Source organism: Aspergillus pseudoviridinutans (assembly GCF_018340605.1).
Source record: "Aspergillus pseudoviridinutans IFM 55266 DNA, scaffold_2, whole genome shotgun sequence".
In the NCBI taxonomy this organism is placed as follows: Eukaryota; Fungi; Ascomycota; class Eurotiomycetes; order Eurotiales; family Aspergillaceae; genus Aspergillus; species Aspergillus pseudoviridinutans.
Genome location: NW_025091282.1, coordinates 403,443 through 423,510, shown reverse-complemented (window position 1 = coordinate 423,510; position 20,068 = coordinate 403,443). Strand labels below are relative to the sequence as shown.

Below are 20,068 nucleotides of genomic sequence, written 5' to 3'. Positions count from 1 at the left end.
TAGTTCAATCTCTCAGTGAGGCCTGTCTGATTTTCAGGATGTTTTTCTATTTCTGTACCCAATTCATTTATTAGAAAATGAGCTTGCATGAACTCGTGATGGTTCATCCGTTTGAGAATGGAACATCTCATGATAACAGAGTCATGGAGATCTTATCGATGATGATGATGACGATGAACGCCATACAGCACCATCACGATGTGATGACATTCTGTCGAACTCACGACCAGTGGAAGGGAAGGAAAAGGTTCATCATGTTGAGGGGAAAAAGCAACGTATCGAGGATCGCCGTAGATCTGCAGTCGGGGCTAGGTTCGCACAGACCGCGATTGGGATTGTCAGCAAACACTAGGGCACAATCAATCGTACGTCTTATTATTATTTGTCGGTTTGATGTCCTAATATTACCTGTCTCAGTCGTAGACTATTACTACTACTTGTCTATCGAGTTATGTGCCTGAGAGTTATGCAAGTTAGGCTTTACCTTGTCCTGGTACCTGTAGCTGTATGTACCTTTTGCGGTACGTAGAAGTATCAGGACTAGGTGCTACTGCTGGTAAGAATAGAGAGAACCGTGGAACAGCGAACAATGGAACTCCAATAGAACCAAATATCTGCCTCCTATACTCCGACTTACCCGTAAAGGTACCAGTTTTATTTGAGTTTCAATTTCTACGATTGCCCTCGTACAACTTCCCTTACAGAAACAGACTCCCTGCCTCCCCCAGACGTACACCGTGTACCTAGTAGTATAGTTACATCCGGAATTCCTCCTGATAAGCTGCAAAAGGGCGGCAGCCCCAATGGCACAAATCAGTATCCGTAGTAAGAACACAATCCGGTTTTAACAAATGCCCACCACGCATTAGAATTCCGATGCAGATGGTCTAGATGGTGGCGCTAGCAGCAGCGGTCGATCGTTTGATCAGTATGGGCTTTAGCCTATCTTGTGGCGCTGGGGTTCCAGATGTACAGTACGGAGTGCCTGAACAGTGTCTCGCCATCGGCAGTCGAACATGCAATTCCATACGACTCGACTCAACTCAATGCCATCGTAGAACAATATCCTTTTCGCCTCTTCATGACGATTCTGTCTCAGTCTAATCACGTATGCTGCTTCAGCGGCAATGGAACCGTGACAAAACTCGGATGGTCTGGAATGGTATGATGAAAGTGGTGGTACCTATGGGCGGACATAGTCCTAGACTAAACCAATCAATGATTATTTTTATCTGGATTCTGGAGGCGTAATCATCGCCCCGAGGCATGTCTCATCGCTCCAGCAAAGGCTTTTCCACATTAGGATCCAGCAGGGCTGCCGATCATTCAGGGTCCCAGCAAGTAGATACGGTAATGCATTGTAGCTTGCCACGGCCATTTACAGACTAAGGTAGAGAACAGTAATTTCTAATTACTTTTCGATTAGCTTGTATGAGTTGGGAGATTAGGACTCGGACTCTGTGGATAGTATTTCCGACTTTCAAGGAGGCTTTTATTGATCGAAGAAGATCGTTGTGGATCATGGAGCCTTAGGGCACGGTAGTGCTCCGTAGGTCTCATAGGGATCAGTGCTGTTGTACCTACGACAGCCTGGCTAAACCCCAAAACGACAAGTGCAGTACGTATATTTCTGGGCAAAAGAAGTAGAACTGAGTCAGGCCATAAACTCTAATGCTAAGCGGCTTCTGACTGGAGTACCTTACCTCTAAGGCAGTGGACGGTGGGGACCAGCCTACTGTCCATCATGACGGATGAACTAAATTAGTGATGAACAGACGTCCTCTAAGGACTTAGTTTCATAGCAGTCGTACCTATCAAGCGTTAGGACGCGCTCTGACGTCCAAACATTCCACAGAGCTTTCTCTCCATTCATCTGGCAACTTAAATCCCGGGGTCCAATTCCCGGAGCACTGATGAATGAAGCACAGTCCAGGAGCAAGAGGACACTAGATAATATTGGATCTAAATCAATCATGCACAGGGAATTCCGGTACGAAATTATCCAATTTCATGCCGATCCACTCACCTGATTGGGAAGATTGGAGGACCAATGCTCTCTTTTCTCAGATCATGTTTGTTCATAGGTGGGTTGCAGAAAAGAAATTATGGAAATAACTAGATGATCAAAACAGAAAAAAGAATACTCCGAAGACAAGAAACCCAGAAAGTAATAGTCGCATTCAGATAGAGAACTAATATTTAAATAAAGATTAAACAAAAAAAAGAAAAGATATCAAAAAGGAAAAAAGGGAAAAAGCAAGTGAGGGATAAATAGGGCGGCAGCAGGTTCACTAGGAGCAGCAATCGATTATTTCCTGCATAGAAAGGTAATAATACCTCCAAGCACAAAGCAGCAACAAAGCTCTTTCTTCTTTTTCTTTTTTGACTGCTCCTACAGCTGCTGCCCCAGGCCAAATTCAGTAAACGTACCTCACCTCGAGGTATATTGACTACCTACCTTTACCTATCTAGCTGATTATCTGAATTCCTCCTCCACTCCCCCACCCTCCTCCCTCTTCTCTCCCTCCAGGAACCTTGAAACAGGTTCTCGGAATATAGAATTCTAATTTATGTTTATTTTCTGAATGAGACCTTAAATCGTCCTAAGACATTTCCCGTTCTCCAGTGGCTTTCTTGTCCTCCTCCAACTTCGAACTAACCCCATCCAGTCCCCTTGCTGGTCCCCTTCTGAACCACCATTTCCCTATATCTACACCCCTCTTCTTCATCTGAGACCTTTTGTTTCTCCCCCTCCATCCCACAAGGAATCAATCTCCTGCTTATCGCGTCTAAGGGCGGCCTCTTCCCCAACCCCATCACTGCATTGTCTGTCGCGCCTCGATCCCTTTTTGAACCCTTTGTCTTTTGATTCAGAGACAATCGCGCAATCCTCGGAAACGCTCTGCCTCTAGTCGGGACAACTTCTCTTCCACTGCGACGGTTGTGTCCTCGGATTCGCTCGTCGTTACTCTAGGAACTCCATAGCCCTAGTCGGCAGCATTCCTGGCCTTGCTTGGACCGCTGAAGGGCACGCGACGCGACTCTCTTCGACTTTTCTTGTCTCTTCTTGCCGGTCCATTGGGGAATAGCAATGGCGTACGGATGTAAGTATGATCCTTGAATCCGCCGTCTTCCAGCCTAGCTATATGGCCGGCCCGTTTGTTTATTTCTGCCCTCCATTCCCCATCCTCGAACTTCCCTTCTTCTCTTCCATCACACACTCCTTCTTCTTTCTGTCTCTGCCTGCTTCCTACGCTGGCCATCCTTCATTCTTTCCTTTGCTCCCAGCAACACTGTCTCTCGTTGGCATCACAGCCTGGTACCAGACATACAGTCTCTACTTGCCTGCACCTTCGTTACCCATATCTACATTCCTTCTACCATCGCACTGGTCATATACAATTGGTCTATACTGAGACATTCTTTTTTGACTGCACACTCTTTCGTCTCGCACAACTAATAACACTAAACCGTCTCCGTTGACAGGTGAAAGCGACACACGCCCCAGAGCTATTGAACTCGAAGACACGGAGGATATGAGATCCCAGAGTAATATGTCTGATCGCCTGGCCGTTGAAGTCGACTGCCACTCACTCGGTTCCAACGAATGTCCATCTATGGGCTCCAGCTTCTCGCCTTTGGAATCACCCACACCCACCCCTACGAGCATCTACAGCCAAGGATCACTTGCTTCTCCAAGCTGGCCAGAGAACGGGTCATATCCCGGCCATGCTTACGAGAGAGGTACCGGATCGACACCCATACGCGGCCACTTCCGTCTCGCCAGTATGCCTTCTCACGAGAACATGGGTCTGCCGCCGTACAGCAGCCTGGATGGACAGGATCGCATGGCGGTGACGGATTTCCTGCCATCATATGACGAGAACGCGGATCAGTTCTGGCTCCCCTCGGATGTTCCCAAGACCTACGATCACCATGTTCATGGACTCCCATGCCCGCCGGCCATGCACCAATATCCGCCCATGCTTCGCAGCAACTACCGCCACCACGCTGCGCCGTATCTCCCTGAGTCGGCCACCAATCCATGCCTGTCGCGCCCCATCTTCCATCACCAACCCGAGCGCCTGCCACCATCGTTGTCCATGAGCCACATGATGCCATGGATGGGCCATGCGGAGTCGATTGCGCCGGAGACCATTGCTCCGTCCCAAGTCGCACCAGTAACTCCCCCTCCATCCTACACGGATTTCTCCAACTCCATCAACACCTTCAAGACACATTCGCCGGCTACGCCTATTCGCTCGTGCTCCCTGGGCACTGGCTCTGGAGCGGACACGCCCCTGAGCCGTCTCTCTGGCGGCGCTGGTGAATACATGGATGAATTCCACCAGTCGCCTGTCTACCGAGATGCGACAGGAGTTCGTCTGCAGCGGCAGCCATCCCGCAAGATGGCGCGGAAGCAGTCCTCCAAGCAGAGCCTGTCACTTGAGAACCTGCCATCCATCATCAAGCAGGTGCAGTTCAAGTGCAAAGAACCTGGCTGCAAGGGTCGCTTCAAGCGACAGGAACACCTCAAGCGCCACATGAAGAGCCACTCCAAAGAGAAGCCTCATGTCTGCTGGGTTCCCGGCTGCCATCGAGCCTTCTCACGTAGCGACAACCTCAATGCCCATTACACCAAGACCCACAGCAAACGTGGAGGCCGCAACCGCTATGTGGCCACCTTGGATGAGACCAGTCCCGACTACAATCCGGACTACCGGGGGCCACTTACTGCTGACGGTCGCCCCATGCCGGGTGGGACGCTGGACGAGTCCATGCCGTCCCGCGAGATCAGCATGGAATGGGATGAGTAAAAAGATAAAAAAAAGAAAAGAAGAAAGGAAAAAGAACAAAAAAAAAAAAACTTTCAAAACGAAACGGAAGCTACAGACAGACTACGAAGAGATTAATGGGTGGATCGGAACCATGATACCCTTGTGACGCAGTCGACACAAAGAATTTCCTTGAGTATTTTAGATGGGCACAGACATATAGGGTCCAAGAGACCCCGGTCGGCGCTGCGCGGCGTTATTTTTCCTTTTCTTCGTTTTCCCCCTTTCCTGTTGTATAACACGCGTCTGGGTTATTGGATGATGCATGTTTAATCACTATGTGTTTCTATCTTATAATATGTCCTGTGGAGAGGAACGTCTGTCTTTTCTTGCTCTGTTCTGTTTCTTTACTACAAAATCCAGGCTGGGATAATTACAGCATGACTTGGACAAGATCTGGAACGGGGCATACTATGTGGTGGGACTGAATGACTGGTTTGTTTGTGATCTGACTGATCTATTGACTGGCAACGTACGATATGAGATAATAATACTAGACATGGCTTACTGCTTGTTTCCAAAAATAAGCCCAGGTCTCAAACATCCTAGAGTATCCTCTCTGGGGCCTTGAGAAGATATGGTACGTGATACGGATTAGATGCCTACAACAAGGCCTTAGCGTATCTTCATAATTCGATCAGTCTGAAACCCTTTTCCTCAAGCAATGATTCGCCAACGCGTGCGTGGGTTTTACAGAGTACGGACTATTTTAGACCGTCAGTAGACTGCGAAGACGATCCGATTGACAAGTGACAAGTGGCAAGGAATTCCCAGCCAGGGGACCAAGCGGCCAGCACAGAAACATTTTCGAAGCCTGGAAGGTGGACACATCACATTTCCCATGCGGGGCACGTATCTGGGCTTGTTTAGAGGTCAATGGTCATCTGAGATTCACTCCTGTAAGTATTGCTTTCCAATATGCATGCTTGTAGTCTATTTTAATGCCATTCCTGTGTAAATCCAGTCATTCATGGACCATGAGTCCATGGCTATGAACGTTGGGACATGCCAATAGTGGCACTGGCAGTAAGCACCTAAGTCCATATAAGCCACTAGGTACTTCTCTCCACATTCCAGCCATGGCAATGCCCCTATTGGCGGCATCTACTGCCTGAAGATCTTCCGACAGCGGAATGTACTTCCTCGCCCATACTCACCTAGTAAGGTAGTTCTATTTAGCCTAGGAAGGTAGGTCATACTTGGGGTGTGGCTGTGGCTGTGGTAGTCAGCATACCTCAAACCTCAGACCCCGAGTTTAGTATGAGTATGCACTATGCAGCCCAGTTATCTTTGTGCTACTGTTACTCTCCCGCTAGTGCTACTACTCAACCGCTCAACTGCTCATACTATGGAGTGGATAGTGGATACCTACTATTGTACGCAGTACGTAGTGTACCCCGTACCGCCTCAGTAAGTACAGCATAGACTACGGAGTAACCACGGAGTAACTACATCCAGCCAGTAAATGATAATGCTGAATGCTGATCGGATCACTTGGCGATATGTCCATACCGCTAGTGAAATGCCAGATTCCAGAGACCGGGAACGGAGCTGAGCTTAATGGCAGGATAGTTGGTCAAGGCTAAGACTAAAGACGATAGGTGCGTGGGCTAGACTAGACTACCTTAGCTTATTCCGTATAGAGTAGTCTGCATGCCAGAGGCGTTGGTGAGGCGAGCTTTGTTGATTGTAGACTGTAGGCTACTGATATCGGTATGTTCTAAGTCTCTAACTGATGAGGAATCATGTTGTGTATTGTTTCGTGGTTGGAATTTCGAAAGGTAACTGCCTTGAGCTGTATATTGCATGGTTCCCCACTTTGGGTCGAGCTTGGATGGGGATGTGGATGTGTATGTTCAAAGTGGGCATGAATGGTATGTACAGACTTCTTTCAGACTGTTTTGAAAGCTGACCGCTCGTTTGGATGTCGCCAGAACTATTGATTGAGTCGTCTAATCGAATCGTTGGCGAGGCGGTGACGATGTGTAATCCAGGTGCGACTACGGTATCTCCTCGGCACGATCTCCCTTGGGGTTATCTTCATGGATGAGCGCTTATTACGTCTCAGATCTCACACAAATGTATATAAACAAGCCATTCCGTGTTTGGGTTGGATGGGCATCCACATCTGTGATCGTCAATTCGTCATGTCTGCTAGTGTAGGTTTTATTAGTTCACTAATGTACCTTTAGTTATGCTCCACAGCAGTGGCTAAGGGTTAGGCATTGCCCATCTTGTCTTCACCGTCGCTAAGACCATCTAATGCATGAATATGTATGATGACATATTCAAGGTTACTGACCGTGCTCAAGAAATAAGAGCAGCAATCGAAGATCATGCTTGACAATTGATAATCGTATGATGGGAACGAAGTAGAGACCACAGACAATTGCGCTCTCGTGCTTTTCTGACAGCAATAATGGCAGGATAGATGACTCCATAGACCAACTTACCATGTACTCAGTTGACCAAGTGAAAATGGTCTGTCTGCGCACTCACCAAATCCACTAGCACATCATGTTCGACATTACCCAGACCTCGCAGGAAAGGCTTCGACTAAGAAGCTTGTTGATCATCGCAGAGACATCAAAACTCAATCACGCTGAAGAAAGATAGTGTACGTGATATCACATGCTGAACACTAGACTATTGGCTCAGAACTCGGATTGGAAAGTGTACTCCGCATTGAGAATTGAGACTGGACCAATATCAGATGGCGGTCAGTATCAGATCCCATGGTGGATTGTCTGTGGTCTCAAAATGTGATATCCTACACTCCGTCATGGACTCGTGATATGTCTGGAGCATGGAGTATTTGGAAGGATCGATTGGCATTCGAAGTGGATGTGGTTGAGGTTTTGCTTTTTTGATAAGTTTACACAGCTAGATAGGGCTAGTATAATTAGTTAGTGTTAGAGATATGCTGTCGCTTAGTCATAAGCATAAGAAAATCACATGACCCAACTAGAGGCACTAGTTTAAAGGCCACCACACAACATCGTCTTCCCGGTTTTTTCGTCAACAACACTGAATAATAATGAGCACTCAAGTTTACCTACACAGAAACAAAAGTATTGTTTCCAGATTTCCAGATGTAAATCATTACATCAGATGGAGTAGCTGCCCGTGAGCTGTAATGTCGAGCTCGTGACGGCTTCTCCATCAACTCTTTTTCCCAGACTATGATGACATCTCTTCTTTGGCACACGAGGCAGCGAAAACTGCAGTGGGTGACCAAATACCAAATCAAGCTCAACAGTCTGAGTCTGGATGAATCTATTTATTACTGTACTTTGCCAGATAGTACCGCGACTCTGCTTCCTTGATGATACAACATATAGATCGCACAAACCCTGACAAATCAATGAAGATCTAATCCGAGAAACAGAGTCCCCTCCAGAGGCGTCTCATAGTAGGCTCGTATCTCGACAAACCCAGCACGTCTATAGAGTTGCTGCGCTCCAGCCATGGACGGCAGAGTATCGAGTCTCATTTCACGATACCCCAGGTCCTTGGCCCTCTGGATGATTGCATCCACGAGAGCCTTTCCGAGGCCCATCCCCCGTGCTTCAGGAGACACGTACAGCCGCTTCATCTCACAGCACGATTTGACTTCGTTTCGGGGTTCCGTGGCTTGATGCCCTTTGTTGACGAGTGGACGAACGGCCACGCAGCCAAGGGGAACCTTAGGATCAATTCCGTAAGCTAGCAGCAATGCTCCGTACGGAGAACCATACTGGCTAGGTAAGTTCTGTAGTTCAGATTCGAAGCTCTGGAAGGTGAGGTCGATACCGAGCGATTCAGCATAAGCCCTGAACAAGGTCCTAGCTGTTGCAAAGTCTTCGGCGGTTTGAGCTGGGACGATCTCGAAGCTGCTAGGGGGTGCCATCAGGCAGGAAAATGGAGTAGGCTAAGATCCTGCAAATACTGGGCCCGAGAATGATAGTCAGAGAGCTTGGCTGGTTGCTGCTCATACTATTCGGACCAGATGCGAGTTGCTGTGATGCTGAGCCGGTATCGGATCGCCCTATGACTCAGGTCAGATGGCCAATTTGCGGGGAGATAATCCACCGCATATGTGTGGATATTGTCGCAGCCAGGCAGAGGGTGATATAGGATAGATAATCATCTAGAACTAAGCTGTACGATGGATGATGTTTAGGTGGAAAGGAAAAACATGCTTGCTAGCCTCAGGCTCCCAGGCTAGCACCGCCTGCTTTCAACGTAAACAACTTTGACCTCAACCAGATCCACCAGCGCTTTCAGTCTCGGTAGCCTGATTATCTCAATGTTTGGCGACTCCTAATCAATTCGATTACAAGTTTGCTAGGTCGTCGTTGAATGTTATCTTCAGCGACCGCAGCTTCCTCAGTATCGGTCATTTCATGAAAATACTTCGATCTTGTCGCTGAATTGAGTTGAACTCCTCTACGCCAAGTCCGACCGATAGTTGCCGTCTTCTTCCGAGGGTTGCTTGCTTCGTTTACTCCAAACTTTCTTACACATGGGTCGTTCCCTGGCGCTTTCATCCAAAGTGATTTGCAAGGAAACACGATCACTCGATGCAACGTTCTGAACATCTGATGCATAGCGGCGGAGTCGAAGAAATCCAGATCAGCAATCATCAACATTATCAAAATATCCTAGCCACTCTCTAATGGTTCTTGATGCTACCCCGAAGGCCTCCCGACGGCTAAGGGACAGTCCAGCCACTGCAGATTCGAACCAGACCATACGATTGGACGGACTCTATCTGATCGACTCCCCGCCACGACAAGGATGGAGAGAAATCTACGAGTAACCAGAAATTGGCGGCGACGTCCGATTGCTTGTTGCTGCGTTGATCTGTGTTCCTGAATCAGAGGTAATCTCCGGTGTCAAATCAGCGGCGTGTTATCAGTACATGTGCTGTTACCAACGCTTGGCGATACGAAGCGATGCTCCATAGTAATGCACTGTCGTCTCTGTGGCGGGCTGTCTTCAACGCTGAAAAGAAATTGCCTATATTAAGGAGATGCAGTTCCTTCTTTGAACTCTGCTCGTCCTCGCCCCTAACTTCTTCCATCCTGTCAACCTGTCCATTGTGCTAAGATGCCCGCTACCCATTTCCCGTCGATGGGCAAGCTCGCCCTAGGTGCAATGCACCTTACCTCTGGTTTTCATAACCACAACCTTCAGAGCTGCCCAGGGAATATCCCAGTGAGTTGTAGCAACACGACCGCGGTGCCTGACTCATGCTGCTTCAATTATCCCGGAGGATCTCTGCTCTTGACTCAATTCTGGGACACCAATCCCGCTACCGGTCCTTCAGACTCCTGGACCGTCCACGGACTTTGGTATGCCTGAGCAGAATGGAAATGGTACAACATGGACACTAACAATTGATCCAGGCCCGACAACTGTGATGGCACGTACCAGCAGTTCTGTGATTCCTCTCGCGAGTATTCGAATATCACGGGGATCCTCCAGGCGCAGGGTAGGACCGAGCTGCTGTCCTACATGCAAACCTACTGGAAGGACTACCAAGGTAATGATGAGAGCTTCTGGGAGCACGAGTGGAACAAGCATGGTTCGTTTTTGCAAATCTGACAATCCCGACCAGACACTAATGATGATATAGGCACTTGCATCAACACCATCGAGCCCAGCTGCTACACCGACTACAAGCCCCAGGAAGAGGTCGGTGATTATTTCCAAAAGGCTGTCGATCTTTTCAAGGGCCTCGATACGTACAAGGTATGCATCAGACTTTGAGCTACTCCCATACTGAGACTAACGGTCTAGGCTCTTGCCGCTGCCGGCATCACTCCCAGTTCGTCTAAGACATACAAATTGAGCGACATCCTGTCCGCTCTGTCTGCAATCACAGGCCACAAACCCTCGGTCGGCTGCAGTAAGGGCGAGCTGAATGAAGCTTGGTACTTCTTCAATGTCCAGGGCAATCTCATCAATGGCAAATACGCGCCTACTGATCCGCGTATGTTGTCCGTACACCCTCTATTTCATAGACAACAGCTAACCTGAAATAACTATAGTCTCATCTTCTAGCTGCCCCTCCTCTGGCATTAAATACTTGCCCAAGCCTGCTGCCAGCGGCGGCCGTAATGCTACATGTCCATCTGGGAAGTTTGGGGGAAAGGAGGGAAAGCACGTAGTTCGTCATGACTGAGCGTTCTGTTGAACGGAGTGAAATGGTGCAGATGCATGAAGTCAAAAGTCCTTAAGGGACTCGCAACGACAGAAATAACCTATGATTGCCGCGATGTCATATCATGGCCAGTCTGTACATTTACTGAACGTAACGATGCGGTTAGAACGCCCACGACTTCGAGTGGGTTCGTCAGACCCGAACAGCTCTACCTGCAGTTGTATCCTGCAACAGTTCCCATAGTATGTGGCTCGGCGCACTATTCTGCGCCCGTACGTAAGGCCGCGCCTTCTAAGCGTCGACAGGTAGATGTCCGTCGGTCATGTCGTATGTGCTCGTAGCAGCACAAGATCCAAGAGATTTGCAAGCCTTCCGAGTGCACTTCCTGCTGCCTACCATGACTGCTGCCGTATTCATCCGTAGCAATCGAACCTCGAGGCGAAGCAGAATGGGGGGCCAATTCAGGGCAGCATCGCACCTTGAAACCGCCAGAGGGAAAGTGACGGGCAACTTGAGACTTCCGAGCTGCTATTGCCGCGACGCCCTGGCATACACAAGTTGTAAGAGAAATGGTGTAAGAGTGCAGATACTCCAACGTCTCACAATCCCTTCAACCGCGCATTTCTCCGTTCCTCCTCCCGCTTGGCAACAACGCGATCCAAAAAATCCATGCGGCCAAGGAAACCTTCCTTGGCTTTGCTATGAAGCTTGAGCTCGTCTTTGATGCCAGCCTGGTCCACATACGCAGCCCAGTCCAGCCGAGACTTTTCCACGGTGTTGATCTTCGGTCCGCTAAGGTTCTCTGTGTGACCGGTGATCTCGGCCGTGAGTTGCTTCTCCCAGCTCTTCTTGATCGTCCCGGTGGGATTAGGATCAAAACGCGAAATCTTGCGGAGGGGTCTGCGCAGCTTGAGGGCGTCCTTTGTGTGCGCGGCGTGTTCGACATCGGCGTCTGTGACGGTCTCAGCGCTCTCGCCGTGAGCTAGGAAAAGCTTCGCTTCGGCGGAGTGTTTGGGGACAATTTTCTCTTCTGTGATGACTTCGCCGGCGAACTTGTAGGTCCTTTTGATCTTTACCATCTCCTCCGTATACTGAGGTTTGGAATCGGGCGAGGGCACCTGTTTCTCGGCGCTATCGGTGTCTTTGTTTTCGTCGTTCACAGGAGTGGCGTCTTTTGGCGTCTGCGAAGGGAGAGCGCCTGCACCAACATCTGGGGCATTCATTTGCGCCCATATCGCATCAACGTCAACCGTCGCACCATCAATCTTGGCCAGTGGTTTTCGCTCTTCCTGCCTGTCAAGCAATGAATGTTAGTCATCTGAACGTAGGGACCAGTCCGTGCAAAAGCTCAACCCACATTCGCATCCTCATTGCTCGCGTCCGCACAAAGCCCCCTGGGCCACCTTCGTCATCGTCATCGAAATCCACGTCGTCTTCGTCCTCATCGCCGGCTGCGCCTTGTGACTTCTTCCCTTTTTGCTTGCCCTCCTTTCTCGCCTTTACTTTCTGGATCATGGCCTCATCGCCAGAGTCGAGTTCTTTGTCTTCGGTGGCTGCCTTGTTAGGCCCTGTTTTGCGCCTTTTCGCTGCTGGTTCTGTCGCCTCATCGTCGCTATCGGAGCCGGTCAAGTCGGCATCTTCTTGATCAGCATCGAGCTGGAAATCTTCATCTTCGGCGGAGTCATATTGCTCGTTATCAAAGTCCAAGTCGGCCACAGTGGCCGTGGGTTCGGATGCCATCTTGTTCTCTAATCTGGAACACGCCTCTTGGAAGAGATCGAGATGAAAGCGACGGAGGCGCGAAGTACGAATGTACCATCAGATTCTGCCAGGGCGGTGTGCGATAACTGGCTGACCAGTTGGCGGACTAATGACCAATCAGGGGATTTGCCTCCGAAGCGAGGCCGAGGATGTGTCTTTTGAACTTGGGGGTGCGCACCATCTCCAGGGCGTATTATCCCACTAGATAAAATGTGTTGTTGGCCGTAATCATCACGCCTTGACCGGAAGATGATCAGACTAGACGGGCCAAAATGGATGCCAAAAATGCACGCGGACGAGAGAAACGAGGTCTACAGTTTCAGAATGTCTTTCTCGGTTGGGACGTCAGAGAGAGCCCGCAGTCTGTTCCGTCAATGACTGGATCCGCAAGATCATCCACAGAGCATGAGTATGCGTCGAAAAATCCGATCTTAGGTAGCTCACAGCTCTTGCATTTGGATTTGTCAAAGTATTAACTTTAGACAGTTGATCACCTGGAACCTCTTGACGTGGACATACTGAATCAGCGACATGCCTTCGATTTACCTTCGCAGGCTGTCTGTGATGCTCTCGTGGATGTGTTCTTCAAATGGATTGCACCAGTGTTGCCCGTGATCGATCGACACGACTTCATGCATCGATATCGTAATCCTCAGAACCCTCCGTCAATCCTCTTAATTCAAGCCGTACTCATGGTAGCGTCGAGGTTCCACCATAATGCGCAGAGCTCTGGGAATGGCGTAATCTCTCCGCGCGTCTTCTACAAGAAAGTGAAAGCTCTGTATGATGCTGGGTACGAAAGAGATCCTACCACAGTCCTCCAGGCTGTAGTCTTATTGGGCGTGTACTGGGATGGCCCTGATGGTAGGGTATTGCTTAGCGCGTTGATCTGCATTGCGCTGACGTGCTATAGATCTCACGGAAAGTGGGATATTCTATTGGAGTCGTCTGGGAATAGCTTTGGCTCAGGAACACGGGCTCCACCAGAGGTAAAGTCACCCGGTACCGTACTCTTGAGATCTAATTCCAATTTAACTTGCAGTGAGAACTACGTAACACTGTCTGCTACGAAGAGAAGGATTTGGAAGCGGATATGGTGGACTCTTTACACACGCGATCGCTCGGTGGCTGCAGCATTCGGCCGTCCTCTTCACATCAATTCCGAAGATTGCACGGTGGAACCTTTGAAAGAAAGCGACTTTATTGAGTATGATGAGCAAAACGATAGCTCAACAGATCGTACAGCAGCGCTTTTCTTCATGCAGTACGTGAAACTCTGCCAACTAATGGACCTTGGTCTGTGCTTGAAGCTGTCTTCCAGGTCGACGGAGGATAGTCGGATGAAGGGGGCTGCGCAATGCGAGCTTGGTCTGAATGACTGGCTCGTCTCTTGTCCGTCTGAGCTTCAGTGGAGACAGTCTCGTCATAATTTTTGGTCAGCGATACTGTGTTCGACCTTCTAGTGAGTCTGCACAGGGAAGCACTGGAAAGGCTATGAGCTGATCTTCGAGCAGTACCATTGTGTGCCAGTTACATCTTCTTCAATCTCCCGACTCGTCAAAGGAGGCGCAAAGCTCAGCTTTTCATGCTGCCACAAGTATCGTGTCCATCCTCGAAACCCTGCAGTCCAAGGGCGAGCTAAAATATACACCATCATTCATGTAAGTCAGGGCCCTTCCAGTGTGCCACTACCAGTGAGCTTACCTGTTAGAATCTGCCACGCTGTTGTATCTTTCGTCACACTGAGAAGCCAAATGGAAGCCTCAATACCATCACTCCTGCATGCCATCAGACAGAATCTGGAAGCCAACCTAGACATGCTCCAAGTCCTTTCTCATACATGGCCCATTGCGGCAATATTTCTAGAGCTCTTTCGCACTATGACTGGCCTAGAACAGTTTGAGCAAATGTTATTAGTCGCAGCAGAGAAGTGCCGGAAACGTGCACGAGGGGACGGGAACGACAGCTCCACTCCTCTAACGTCCTCGACGCGATTCAAAAGGCCTAAAATACAGCAGGTGATTCTACCACAAACTAGGGTCGTCCTTCAGATTCTGCAGAGGGAAACTCAGAAGCAATTTAGCTCGCATGGCCCACTCCACGACAAGTTGAATACAAGGGTCGGAAGCATGCCATCTGACGTCATTCCAGATCAGAACAGTCCTACACCTATGACCGAGGTTGATCCGCTGCTCGATGACTGTGATGCTTCAGCCGTATTACGGAGCTTACGGAGATTAATTGACGCTGGTAATTGCGCTCCCTATGATTCTCGATCAGACGACGTATCATGATCCTCCCTTCAAAATACCGCGCAGACGCGTTATCACTGGCCAACGTCTCGTCAACCATGAGAGCGAGTACAGATGCTCCTCGTCTGCAGACTTTACTTCAAATCCTCGTGGAGATGCGATTATAGGCATTGTTGATACCACTGGATGTTTTCTGTGAGATTCAAGGAGATTACAGAGAGCAGAGGCTTCATTAAACTCTCTCGCCAAGTCCTATATCGAAGCCGCTCAACCCCGTGGAGTAGGGGCTGAATCAATAGGAACCGAGACCTAACCCGTATAGATTATCAGTCTACCAGAGGTAGTAGATCCTGATGGTCGGCGACCGCCAGGAAGAAAAGTACATTGGTATCCTACCAATTGCCTGTAGGGCAGAGGGGTATTGTTTCGCAGGTGGCTGTCCATAGTAGAGAGATGGACAAACAAGGCAGCCTCGATGTTTGGCTTAATCTTAAAGTTACCAGCTGCGTGTTATTTTGCGACATCCACCGTTGTTGTATCAAAGCCCTATTCCAGCAAAGAATAAAACCAATGAACTTGTTGGACGGCGTTATTGTGCCCTTAAGATGCTAGAGGATCCAAGTTCAAACCACAAAGGATAGGAACCTCTTGTTCAGAAAACAGGCATCCATCGGATAGATTGTCCTGGTGGTTCTGGACTTGTCATGGCCACAGTTGATAATTAATCAATAAATCACCAGTGACCACAACGGGCCGACCCGCGCTCGGTGGTTTCGGAGTTGAGCACTTACAACCTACCGAGGATGTGGAGGGCAACGACCATTTCCTCGTGTGCCATGCGTTATATGAACATGACATATCCTCATTTCTGATCTCAACATACTTCATTTTCAGACAACAAAAAGATACAAAATGACATCAAAAAAACCAGTCGCTCTCGTCGTGGGCGCTTCACGTGGTATCGGCAGGCAGATTGCCATAGACCTCGCCAAGAACGGCTACAAAGGTATGCCCAAGTCACAGGCACATCTTCAAGCAAGCCATTGACACTATTCCAGTCGTCGTGGCGGCAAAGACCACCTCCAACGCCTATGCAACTGTCCCCTTCCCACCGGATCCGAACTCCTCGCAATCAACTATCAATACTGTCGAGCGAGAGATAAAAGAATCCGGTGGCGAAGCGTTCGCCCTCCCAGTAGACGTCCGCGACGTGAAGCAGGTCGAGAACCTGGTTCACGAGGCCGTTCGCCTGGCAGGCCGCCTCGATGTCCTGGTCTACAACTCCGGGGCGATCTGGTGGTCCTCTGTGGCAAATACACCAACCAAGCGATTCCAGCTCATGCAAAGAGTGAATCCAGAGGGTCTGTATGCGAGTGTGCAGGCGGCATTGCCATACTTTGAGAAGAACGGGTGGAAGGGACGGATTATTGTCGTCTCACCGCCGATCTACTCGCGGTTCTTTCGGGGGAAGACGGCTTATGCGATGGGTATATTTTCCCATTTTCTCTGCTTTCTTCACACTAGATATTCGGGGCTAATATTGGCACAGGCAAGGTGGGAATGAGCGTCTTGACCAAGGGTCTAGCCATGGATTTTGTCAGACAAGGCGCGAAGGATATGGCCATCACCAGCATCTGGCCTGCAGTGGTACGTTTCTTGATCGTTCTGCTATTGCATATACTTACTCTCTTTCCAAGTCCATCGAATCAGCCGCCACAGAGGCGACCACGAATGAAGATCCCAGCCGGAAAGCTGATCTCAGGAAGCCTGTGAGTATACCCGTTTGCGCGCTGAAGACATATCGCTAAAAGGACTAGACGATCTTCTCCGATGCTATTCTGGGTATTTTGAACAGCCCCACAGACATCGTGAACGGGCAATTGGTTCTCGATGAGGACTTCTTGCGCGACAATTGCGGTGTTTCCGATTTCTCCAAGTACGCTGTTGTTCCTGGGTCTCGGCCACGGCGGATCATGCCTAAGGAGTTGCCTGTCCTTGAGGTGGCGGAGCAGGATGATGAGGGTATGCGGGTGGACAGTACGAAGTTGAGAAAGGCCAAGCTGTAGTTCCATCCTCTCTAGAACACAAGATTCTATTTTCAAGGTTCGGCAAATAGGAAATTTATGTGACTTTCGTACCGTTCTACATATTAATGGCACTTAAGCACTTCGAAAGACAACTGTGGCTGCTAGGGTCATCCCCCCCTTCACTACTTGCGAAAGGTCATATAGGCAGCGAATGAGTGAATACAAGCTGATAAGTTGGAATCCAGGCTTTATTGAAATTCAGAAGGAAAAGCTTCCACATCAGCTCATCAAGCTCATAGATCAAGCTTTATATACACTGTCCAGGGACAATGCTCCTGTCAATCATCTACAACTTCGCGTTCCCCTCAACCTTCAGCCTTAAATCCTGATGTGGCAACTCCAGGAAATCCCACATGTAGTGGAAGCGATCACTCCCAAAGAACGGCTCCGATTTTCCCTCCCCATTAGTTACCCAGAACCACGGACACCCAAAAGCCCCCAGCTCTTTGACAACCCTCTCTGTCGTCGCCATAAGCTCGTTCTTGATCTCGGGGCTCGCCGCCGCAGCCAGTATCTCCTCGACCTCAGCACCTGAGAAGACTCTCCCCAATGCCTTGGCTAGATTCTCCGGCTTGGAGATATCCAGTTGGCCGTTCCACATCGTCTCGAAGCAGGCAAGGAAGGCCGGGACGAGTTTATGGGCGTGTTGGCGCTTGATGTATGTGAGTGCTCGTTGGGGCTGTTTGCACAGTGTTAGGTTCTCTTCCTTTCGAAAGCATAGGGCGGGGCATGTACGAGAAGCGAGAGGATAGGGAAGAACGCGGGTACTTCGAAGTTGTGCCCGAAGTACTTCTGGGCGCGCTTGCCGTCGTACGTCGAGTAGGCGGCTTTGGCTGGGAGAGTCCATGGGGGTTTATTTCCTTTTGCTGGTCAGAATAAGGCACTTTAGGATCAGGGGACAGTTGGGATAGGCGTACCGCTTCCTACATTGATGCCTCCCAGGAAGACAGGGATGTATCTGGGCCATGTGAGATTATGTGTCAGCGGAGAGGGGAGAGGCTCCTACTCGATTTCCACCCCTAGCGAGGCGAGCGCGTCTGCATTTTTCTGGAGATACGTGAAAGCGTAGAAGCTGTAGGGTGATACTATGTGGATTTGTTAGCATATACGAAGAGTCGTATAGTTTGATGAGAGATAGCCGGGACGAACCGCAGTCAAGGTAACATTCGATTTTCTTGCCCATGCTGTACGATGGCGTTCGTTTCTACGACACTGACAAATTCAGATGATGCAATTTGCATCATGATTCCTTTTTATCTGTGATTTTAAATCATCATGAGCATGTTGGGAGCCGAGGAAGAGGGCTTGCCACAGACGACGTTATATCCGACCCGCCGTCGGCTTCTTGAACGTTGGTTCTGCGCTCGGTAAATTTGAAGAAACAGGCAAAAATCAATATGAAATTAAATAAATAAATATTGTAGGAGATCCAAACCTCTCATTCAATCATGGCTTAGCAGAATGGCAAAAGGAGACATCCATGGAAATAATGCACAGCATAACGACACACCCCAGTGAACTTGAGTATATCACACCCCGTTTGAATTCTTCGTCAAAGCAGTCACCTTCTCCACTTGCACGCCAAAACTCCTCTGCCTGGATACGTTCCGCTCGAGCCAGACTCCAAACACACCGACCGCACCGCCGGCAATCTCCAGCCCGATCAACAGAGCTAGAAGCACAAAGCCTGCCCGCGTCTCCCGACAATCCCGCTCGAAATGCGTCGGTGCATGTAACGAGGCATTCTCACTCGAGGTGACGCTCCGCATAGCCTTCCACTTGCATGTCCACGAGTGCAGTGTCTCATTGTGCGAAAACCCACCCGGATACGTGGATTGCGGGAGATTGATCGCGAATGCCAGTCCGACTGTTGCAGCGATGAGGGCCGCGACTGCGGTTCCCGAGGCGAGGACGTTTAGCCGCCGGATGTGGGAATGAGGCTGGCCATGTCAGTATCTTTTCAGGATTACTTACACGTTAGCAAGACGACTCACGGAAGGGATGAGGACGGCGACGATATAGATGAGATTGAGGACTGCGATCACGCAGCCACTAGACAAAATCGCAATCGTTGGTCGGAGATCAAAGTTCAATGGCCACAGGGCCAGTCCTGCTTCTTCGTACCCAGAGGTGCTCCGGTAGTGCTGGAACGGTACGGCTTCGCAGCCGACGATTGCAAGGGCAGAGCCGAGGCAGACCACGGATAGAGCGAGTTGGGCCCAGCGGAGATGGTGATTTCTTTTGAGAAATGTTGATTCTTCGTGGTCCGAGGCGCAGGAGACGGTGTATGAGGCTGCGGCTGAGCCAGGATGGGACAATCCGCCCTCCATTTTGAGAATTAGGAAGCAAATTCAAGGACAAGAATAGAATGTATCACTTCAGTAAAATAGCAATAAACGAGTGAAAATGCAAGAAGTCTTGCCAGAAGACTGAAGTAAAAGTATTGAGCAAAGAAGGAAGCGATGTCCACCAGGGAGGCTACAACGATGAGGAAACCTGAGGACTCAGCGCACATTTAAGCATTATCACCCTCCATAAAACAAAATACGATTCTTCAAACTCACTGACGAACTTGCGTCCGAGCCCATCCTCCTTTTCGTCGAACCGTCCTGCCATTAGCAGCCGCATTACTGTAGCCGCCGGGCTGATGCAGGACGATCCTCATTCGTCGGACCCTGACCTATGACAGTAAACCCTGCAGAACTTCTATGAAGGACCAGTCTGAAGTGGATGGCAGTAGACTCAATCTCAAACTCTTTTTTCCACTGGCGCGTAGAGATGTCGGAGACTATGTGACGGTTGTTGGGATTGGATGGTGGAGAGCGCTGACCTTGAGCGCCACTGATCCTGGACTCTAGGTAGAGAGCCCAGCGCTTCCCCAGTATCACATTGCGCGAAAGCGATCCTCAGATCTATGAAGAGACATATCTATCCGTGACTACAAGGTCAAGGAGTAGGGTTGGTGAAAATAAGGACATTGTTCAA

At 49.4% G+C, this 20,068-nt stretch overlaps 8 protein-coding genes across 8 annotated transcripts; 4 read left to right on the top strand and 4 right to left on the bottom strand.

Moving 5' to 3' along the window:
* Window positions 1-3,091: 3,091 nt before the first annotated feature.
* Window positions 3,092-4,817, top strand: brlA (C2H2 type transcription factor BrlA; the record flags this gene model as incomplete). Its single annotated transcript, XM_043298196.1, has 2 exons — window positions 3,092-3,104; window positions 3,487-4,817. 2 exons carry the CDS (start codon window positions 3,092-3,094, stop codon window positions 4,815-4,817), a joined length of 1,344 nt encoding a protein of 447 aa, XP_043154131.1.
* Window positions 4,818-8,196: 3,379 nt separating this feature from the next.
* Window positions 8,197-8,724, bottom strand: Asppvi_002202 (GNAT family N-acetyltransferase; the record flags this gene model as incomplete). Its single annotated transcript, XM_043298195.1, has 1 exon — window positions 8,197-8,724. The coding sequence occupies one exon, from the start codon at window positions 8,722-8,724 to the stop codon at window positions 8,197-8,199; it is 528 nt and encodes a 175-aa protein (XP_043154130.1).
* Window positions 8,725-9,926: 1,202 nt separating this feature from the next.
* Window positions 9,927-11,004, top strand: Asppvi_002201 (T2 family ribonuclease; the record flags this gene model as incomplete). The annotated part of the gene is made up of 5 exons (XM_043298194.1): window positions 9,927-10,171; window positions 10,226-10,404; window positions 10,456-10,571; window positions 10,620-10,812; window positions 10,871-11,004. The coding sequence occupies 5 exons, from the start codon at window positions 9,927-9,929 to the stop codon at window positions 11,002-11,004; spliced, it is 867 nt and encodes a 288-aa protein (XP_043154129.1).
* A 578-nt stretch (window positions 11,005-11,582) lies between these two features.
* swc5 (putative Swr1p complex component (Swc5)) lies at window positions 11,583-12,723 on the bottom strand (the record flags this gene model as incomplete). Its single annotated transcript, XM_043298193.1, has 2 exons — window positions 11,583-12,276; window positions 12,341-12,723. The coding sequence occupies 2 exons, from the start codon at window positions 12,721-12,723 to the stop codon at window positions 11,583-11,585; spliced, it is 1,077 nt and encodes a 358-aa protein (XP_043154128.1).
* A 293-nt stretch (window positions 12,724-13,016) lies between these two features.
* Window positions 13,017-15,038, top strand: Asppvi_002199 (transcription factor domain-containing protein; the record flags this gene model as incomplete). Its single annotated transcript, XM_043298192.1, has 7 exons — window positions 13,017-13,179; window positions 13,231-13,608; window positions 13,658-13,733; window positions 13,787-14,008; window positions 14,066-14,206; window positions 14,259-14,405; window positions 14,456-15,038. The coding sequence occupies 7 exons, from the start codon at window positions 13,017-13,019 to the stop codon at window positions 15,036-15,038; spliced, it is 1,710 nt and encodes a 569-aa protein (XP_043154127.1).
* An 870-nt stretch (window positions 15,039-15,908) lies between these two features.
* Window positions 15,909-17,062, top strand: Asppvi_002198 (short chain dehydrogenase family protein; the record flags this gene model as incomplete). Its single annotated transcript, XM_043298191.1, has 5 exons — window positions 15,909-16,002; window positions 16,055-16,483; window positions 16,546-16,643; window positions 16,694-16,765; window positions 16,814-17,062. The coding sequence occupies 5 exons, from the start codon at window positions 15,909-15,911 to the stop codon at window positions 17,060-17,062; spliced, it is 942 nt and encodes a 313-aa protein (XP_043154126.1).
* A 307-nt stretch (window positions 17,063-17,369) lies between these two features.
* Asppvi_002197 (putative DSBA family oxidoreductase) lies at window positions 17,370-18,266 on the bottom strand (the record flags this gene model as incomplete). Its single annotated transcript, XM_043298190.1, has 5 exons — window positions 17,370-17,762; window positions 17,819-17,943; window positions 18,001-18,041; window positions 18,090-18,168; window positions 18,233-18,266. The coding sequence occupies 5 exons, from the start codon at window positions 18,264-18,266 to the stop codon at window positions 17,370-17,372; spliced, it is 672 nt and encodes a 223-aa protein (XP_043154125.1).
* Window positions 18,267-18,612: 346 nt separating this feature from the next.
* Asppvi_002196 (uncharacterized protein) lies at window positions 18,613-19,413 on the bottom strand (the record flags this gene model as incomplete). Its single annotated transcript, XM_043298189.1, has 2 exons — window positions 18,613-19,023; window positions 19,078-19,413. 2 exons carry the CDS (start codon window positions 19,411-19,413, stop codon window positions 18,613-18,615), a joined length of 747 nt encoding a protein of 248 aa, XP_043154124.1.
* Between the last annotated feature and the right edge of the window lie 655 nt (window positions 19,414-20,068).